The 6,788-nt window shown below is 48.6% G+C and overlaps 1 protein-coding gene across 1 annotated transcript in view; it reads right to left on the bottom strand.

The window, feature by feature from the left end:
• Positions 1–6,788, bottom strand: part of PTPN9 (protein tyrosine phosphatase, non-receptor type 9) — a 35,423-nt gene that overhangs the window by 7,084 nt on the left and 21,551 nt on the right. The window contains exons 8-12 of the mRNA XM_025210553.1: positions 5,730–5,810; positions 3,920–3,938; positions 3,438–3,799; positions 2,594–2,687; positions 252–321 (exon numbers count right to left, since the gene is read on the bottom strand). Coding sequence (XP_025066338.1) covers positions 252–321; positions 2,594–2,687; positions 3,438–3,799; positions 3,920–3,938; positions 5,730–5,810 — 626 coding nt within the window. The remainder of the gene's footprint in view (positions 1–251; positions 322–2,593; positions 2,688–3,437; positions 3,800–3,919; positions 3,939–5,729; positions 5,811–6,788) is intronic.

The following is a 6,788-nucleotide window of genomic DNA, read 5'->3' as shown; positions in this document are numbered from 1 at the left end:
GCCATGCACCAAGATAACTTATGACACAACATGCTAACTCAACCATACCACATCTCCAGCCCCTCTTCTTTTAGCTGCTTGCCAGGGGCACTCCAGCCCTCTCAGGGACAAGTTAATAAATCATTCACCACAGGAATCCTCTGAGTATAGACTAGCCCCAACCCAATGGCATTAGGGAGTGTGAAAGGCACTGCATTTGAAAAGGGGAATACTGGCCCCGCACTTCCTCATTTGAAACAGCAGGCTCCTACCTTGAGTACCAATGTAAGCATTCCTTTGCTTGTAGCCATCCATAAAGCTAGCATTGATGTAGTCTGTCAGCTGGTGAGAGAAAAGTGCATACAAATGTTACCCCTGTGAAGCAGAGCAAACCGGAGAATTCGTGTCCCAGTGTAGGGGAAAGTGGTTATCAACCCTGCAGTAAGCAACCACAAAGACAAAGCCATGAGATAGGACTTGATGATGGCTTGGTACTATGGATTCCCCTGATCTCCAAACTCCATTTGCTACCACTGACCTAGGTACTGGAGACAGCTCAGGTGTGCAGCAGTATTTAAAAAAAAACAAAACAAAAAAAAGACACACACCCACAAACACACAAAGCTTTGACACAGAGCACAGCTCTGAGCCACTGAACAGCTGTCAGCTATCCAGCAACCTTACTGATAAAACACAGGTCATGTTCACTCAGTACAGCAATGCCAGGGGACCAACACCAACTCCCACCAGGTTAGCTTCAATTCAGGCAAGTGCTACTCCCACAGAGAAATCACTGAGGTACATGGGGAAGGCATGGAGGGGAAATGGAGAGCTAGCTGACCACTGAGCACAAGCAGAGAGACAACACAGTAACAGAGACAGGACAAAATGGGATGGATCCAAAATCCAGCTATGCTGAGCACCAGGAGACTCTGATGAGTAACTCAGCAGAATGTGTCAAGACTGAAAGGATTCAGAAGAGAGGCCCCAAACCCTTTCCCTCCCCAAGATTCTCCATGAAAATGGCATCCTCTCTACCTCTTGTAGTAACCCAGAAGGCTTTTCAGGTGGGGACAGGATCTCTTCACTCCCTTCCTCCCAGTGAAAACACTGGAAGCTCAAAGGAAATGGGAGATTCTTTTATCTGCAAGGACCATAGTTCAGCGTTCTGCATTTCTCTTGCATCAGATGAAGACTTCAAAGTAGTGCCTATGGCACTGCTTCCCCCACAATGATTCGGGGGTCAATTATATAATCAATCCCCAAAACACCAGTCCTAACAGTGAGTGAGGAAGGGGGCTCACTCTGGCTCTTTTGTTTGAAAATCCATGTCCCTGTAGTGACTCTGAGGCCCCACTCCCTCCCCAGTGCTGTGGTCATGTTCAGAGACCTCAAAGCCAAACTGTGTTTCAACAAGCTTTGCACTTCCCCTTTTACAGGCAACCCAGAGCATTGGGCTTGGCTAGGCACTCTCAGGGCTCACCCTAACAGCAATCATCTCTCATCAGGGAGAAAGTAAGTGGAAAATTTGGAAACTTCTGGCTGGCAGCCATCCTATTGCTGAAAACTGACCGTTTGTGAGGCTGTCTGTCTGTTGGGGACCACTGTTCAGAGTAAAAGTTCCCTGTTGCTCTCTGAGAAGACTCTGATATGTAGTGCTGGGCCTGAAGCTGATGTAAATCTGTGTGACCACAGTGACCGCGCTGGAGCTCTGCTGATTTATACCAGCATGAGGACTCAGCTCTGAAGGTTTAACAGCTAAATTCTTTTGAGTGCTGAAGCAGAGTGGACCCCTCCCCTGTCCCAGGTGTGGGCCATATCTTACTTCTACCTCTGCTCAATATGGCCAGGGCTGTCAGGATCCCTTGTTCCCTTGACCCTATCCAACTTACATGCTCTTCAGGAATGTGGCTTCCTCAGGGGGTGTTCAAGCAATTACTGCACTTAATTCCAGAGTTTCAAATGCACCACAGTGAAGACAAGCCTGCCTAGTGGTCTACCATGGAGCAGATCACCACTATGTAGGAGATGTGGGTTTGAGACTCTACTTCTACATATCACAGGCCAGCAAAGAATTAGGTGTGTCCCAACTCTTGAGAAGCTTTTCCCCGCTCCATCAACTGCACTGGTATGAGGCTTTGCACGTAGCTTCTACACATAGTGCAGGAGACAAAGGGACCTAGTGACAAAGATAGAGCAACGTCTAAAGATGTTCTTGCTAAGAGCTGGAATGTTCCCCAGGGCCAGGAAAGAGTAGTACCAGTGGAGGGACTTGCCAGCCTTCTGCAAACACCTGTTCTCTGGAGAATCACAACCTCCATCATCTGTGCTGTCCCAGAGATGAAACCCTGAGGTGGAACTGTGGCCGTGCATAAAAGCCAGAGGCAGGTGGTGGCTGGTCTTCAACCAGGGGGTTATCAACCAAAAGCCCTCAGCAGAGCTTTCAGAACAATCTGTTGGGCCATACAAGACAGATCCTTCAGGGCTATGGGCCAGGAATTACATGTAGGCCATGCAGGCATGTTTCAATATGTGAATTCCACCCCTCTGGGGAGGGGAAGGGACCCACTTGGAACCCAGAAGAGTTGAGTGGAAGTGGCCTCAGCCTGCTCACCTCCGGGCGACTGAACTGCTTGGTCAGCTTCACTCGGGTTTGGTCCAGGCATGGCACATCACCATATCGATTCTTCTCCTGGTTATACGGAGCCCTGTAGGGGCAGAGAATGGGTAGGACAAGCCAAAATAGAGATGGTAAGCACAGCTGCACACAGCTATAGGTCACATTTTCAGCTCTGAGTTTGGGCTCTGCTGTCATCATAGGCAGGGCTTTCCTCACCCGGAGAAAGGCCATACTCCTGAGAACATGGTTAAAGCCAAAGTAGCACCCAGTTCTCATCTCCGGCTAGTTTTCTTGTGATAGTTTCTCCTCCCATGTGCTCTTGGATGGCACCAAAAGGGTTTTGAGAGTCCAAAATCCACTAGTGAAGCCAGTCTAGGCCCTACAGGGCAGCCTACATTGAGAACTATCCACCCTTGATACACCTTTACTGAACCTACCACGTGGAGGGGTTGCCTATTCTCAATCGCTACTTCAAATGGTAAAGAAGATCTCTAGGAAGAGGCTGGCCCAGTGACAACCAGGTTTGTTTTGTCCCTCCGAAGCCACCCAGACATGGACACATGAGGAGAAAATCCTGATCCCAGAAGTCCCCTCTCTAACCTCATTCCATCATTCTGCATCTATCACTGCTCAGCTTTCCATGCAAGGAAAAGGTCAGAGCAGATGCCACTCGGATGAGGCGGCGAGGGAAGCTGGGAGAGCAGGGGAGAGTGGAAGAGCCAGACCCTTTCTCTTTGACAAAGGGATGATTTCCACAGGAACCCAGTGGTGCCTCTGAGCTCCCAGACAGCCATCCCCATGCCTAACTGCACCATAAATGCTTCCTCCTCACACTTACAAGGAGCAGATGAAGGTCCCTGCAGGGCTTCTACGCCGGATGTCCTCATACTCCTCATAGATTCCCCGTTTTTGCTTTCGGTTCACATGGTCCATCAGTTCCTGAACAGTCACGGACTTTGGTCCTGGAACATGCACTGAGCCATTGTCCTTGGGGGAAACCAGCGGCACTAAGATGAGCTCATCCAGAGGGTCTGGGTGGCCATTCTGCTGGGGTAGGAACCGACAGTTCCAGCTGAGAGGGTCCAGCCTGAGGGATCCACCCAGGTATTCAGGGAGGCACTCCCTGGGTAGGTGCTCCTTCAGCTCTGACATCTTCACCATCTGCACCTGGAGGTGAAGGGAGAGAGGCATGGGCAAAGCCTGTATGCATCAGGAGGGAAAAAGATGGGGGTTTGCTTGAAGCAGTGCCTGTCTGGGATGAGTCTTATATTGCCTGGCTATAAGAAAGAGTGGTAGTTAGCAGTGTTAGTCTGAGCTCACCTGGAAGTTCTTGAAGCCACTACAGGGGCTGGAAATGTCCTCAAAGCACCTTTGAATAGCTCCTTTACTTCCCTTGATTAGAAATCAGTTTTTACCACTGAACAGAGCTGTTCTGAAACAATCCAGAAGAGGGAGTCTGCCTACCTCTGCCTGAACAGAGAAGAGAAATTGGGCTGAAGCTGTCCAGAGAGACAGCTTTTCTGCAAGAGTGAAGACTTACAGCCAGTAAAAGACTCACTTCAGGGGGATGCTCTTCATGCCAGCCCCCAGGCAGATCTGGGAGGCATGTATGATTACACAGAGTCACACATTAAAGTCACTTCATTATAGGAGGTGAAGGGAAGCATTTAACTACAAAGGCAGGGTTCCACCAGCCGCGATGTCAGGATACTACGAGGTTCCTAGGTAAGACTCCTTTCTATGTGCATAGATGTTAGGTGTTAGATTCATAGATGTTAGGGTCGGAAGGGACCTCAATAGATCATCAAGTCCAACCCCCTGCATAGGCAGTTAAGAACATCTTTGTCACAGCCCCAAAATTTTGCTGGATATTCCAGAAAAGCAGCCCTACAACATTTGAACTCCATCTAAAAGAGTCTATGACACTCTGGGTGCTGTATTTAGAAAAGATAGTAAATCTTTAAGTTCCTCCATTCCTCTGAACAGCTGCTTGAATGCAATATCCTGACTATGATATCCTGTTTGCTGATTCCAGGGCAATCAAAACTGTCCTTATTATTCACTAAATAAGAAATGGATTAAGACTCTAAGTGGTTAAAAGAATTCTCAGGCAAGACTAGAAATTGCAAGTGAACAGAAGATGAGGGTTTTTTTAAATTAGTTTATTGGCCAGTGCCCAAGATCCAGCTGCTGAACAAGCTGACACTATTCACAACCCTTTCTGGTAAACCAAAGCAGGATGCTGCATTCCTTACAAAGCTTTTGATGATGTTATATGAATGCCCCAAACCACTGGAAGGAATGCAGCTCCCTGTTCTGCCTTCTGGCTACAGTGATATTAGGCACTAGAGGAAGACCTAAGAGAGACAGAAGGTGTGTGGGGTACAATCCACCCTTGCAAGAATACACAGGACCTGGCTCTTGAGACTTCGTATTTGGTGTGTTCAGGATAACACTGAGGCCACTCTGCTGCTCCCAAAGTCAGGACTGGGCCCCTTAATTTAAGGCTGCCTGAGAGCTCTTTTTAGTTTCAGAGCAGTAACATGTGGGTGTGTTCACTGACTTCAATGAGACTATTCACATGCTTAAAATTAGGCATGGGTTTAAGTGCTTTGCTTGGCAGGGACCTTAAAAACAGGAGCCCCTCCCACACTTGTGAAAAGAGCACTTAACTTCCGTTTAACATTAATCATTCACTCCTTTTCCCTTTAATTTGCAGCTTCCAGCAATAACATCAAAGGAAGAGATTAGAGGTGGGATAGCCAAAAGGGTACAGGCATTGCCTGAAAGCTCCTCCCATGCAGCTGTACAGGACACCAAGATGCTCAAGGGCAATCTGCCAAGGGCCACAGAGACTATTGACTACTTCCTATGGTTCTGTTCCTTCACCAAGGAGGTGTGGAAAAAGGTAAAGGGGCTCTGCAAAGCAGTGACAGGCAGTGGACCAAAGGGGTGGCGCTGTATGGGCACCTAACTAAACACCAAGGAAGCCCATCAGCTGGTTTCAACTAGTTTGTGTTGTGTGTCAGGAGTGCCCTGTGGAAATCCAGGATCCTCCTGATGTACAGCCACATGCACCTCGAAGTACTACACTGTATTAAAATGACTGAGCAAACTCCAGTTCTACTACCGGAAATTGGTAGCAGAGGACAGTGAGGATGCAGCCAGCTCCACCTGGCAAAGGAACACCTGGCACAGGTTCTTCCAAGACCTGTCCAGAGGAGGAACAGACAATGACAGTGAAGAGGATGATGAGACAATCTGACTTGGGGACAGCGACAAGGACAGCAGCAGCGGATCCTCCCATGGGAGAGATGGTGACAGAAAATGAACGGAGACTTTAAACCCCTTAATCAGGGTGTGGACTAAGGGACAGTGTGATCTGGGTAGGGAGGCTGGCGGGCAGTTGCATGGGTCCACAAGTGCATGTATTGTAACACATTTATGGGTTTTGTTTTGTGAGTTAAGGTATGAGAAGAAAAGCTTGCTAGAAGGTGTACATATGTGTGCATGCACGTCTGTACATATACACGCACACAGACAGACATTGTTTTAGGGGAAAAAAAAAATCTGTACAGGACCTAACACAATGAGGCCCTGACCACCAGCCAGGGGCACTACAATCAAACAAACAGATTCAGAAATAAGGAGAGATTTAGGTTGAAGATTTAGGCCCAGTCAAGCCCCAGTACCTTTGCCAGCAAGAAACATGCTGATGGACAGAATAATGGAGGGCCACACTGACCACTGGCACATGGGTGAATGTGGGTTATGTGGGCACTGGGGTACACATGGGCTCATGCTTTTGAAAGTTCAACTGCTGGTTCGTTTTAAGCTCCCCTGGGCTAAGTCCACCTCCGTGATGGAGTGGCACAACTCTACTGACAGCAACTGAGGGACATCTATTTGCATCCAGGCTATATTCACCCCTTTGCCCTGGCAGCCCTGCAGCCTTCCTAGATGTAGAACCCTCCACCTGGCCTCACTGGAATGGTGGCTAAGAAGCTACGAGAAGGCTTACAGCACAGGCAGCAGCAAAGCCAAGAGGTCTCGTCTCTCTCATGCAAGATCCTGCTTCCACGCAGATACAAGCAATTCCTCAGACCTAGGGCTCTCTTATGTGTGCCAGCAGTCTGGAGCCTGGATTCCTTCCAAGTCTGGACCAGGCTGAGGTGCCTTGTGCTACTCA

Source organism: Alligator sinensis, unplaced genomic scaffold, assembly GCF_000455745.1.
Source record: "Alligator sinensis unplaced genomic scaffold, ASM45574v1 scaffold311_1, whole genome shotgun sequence".
NCBI lineage: Eukaryota > Metazoa > Chordata > Crocodylia > Alligatoridae > Alligator > Alligator sinensis.
This window is presented reverse-complemented; position numbering and strand designations above follow the sequence as displayed.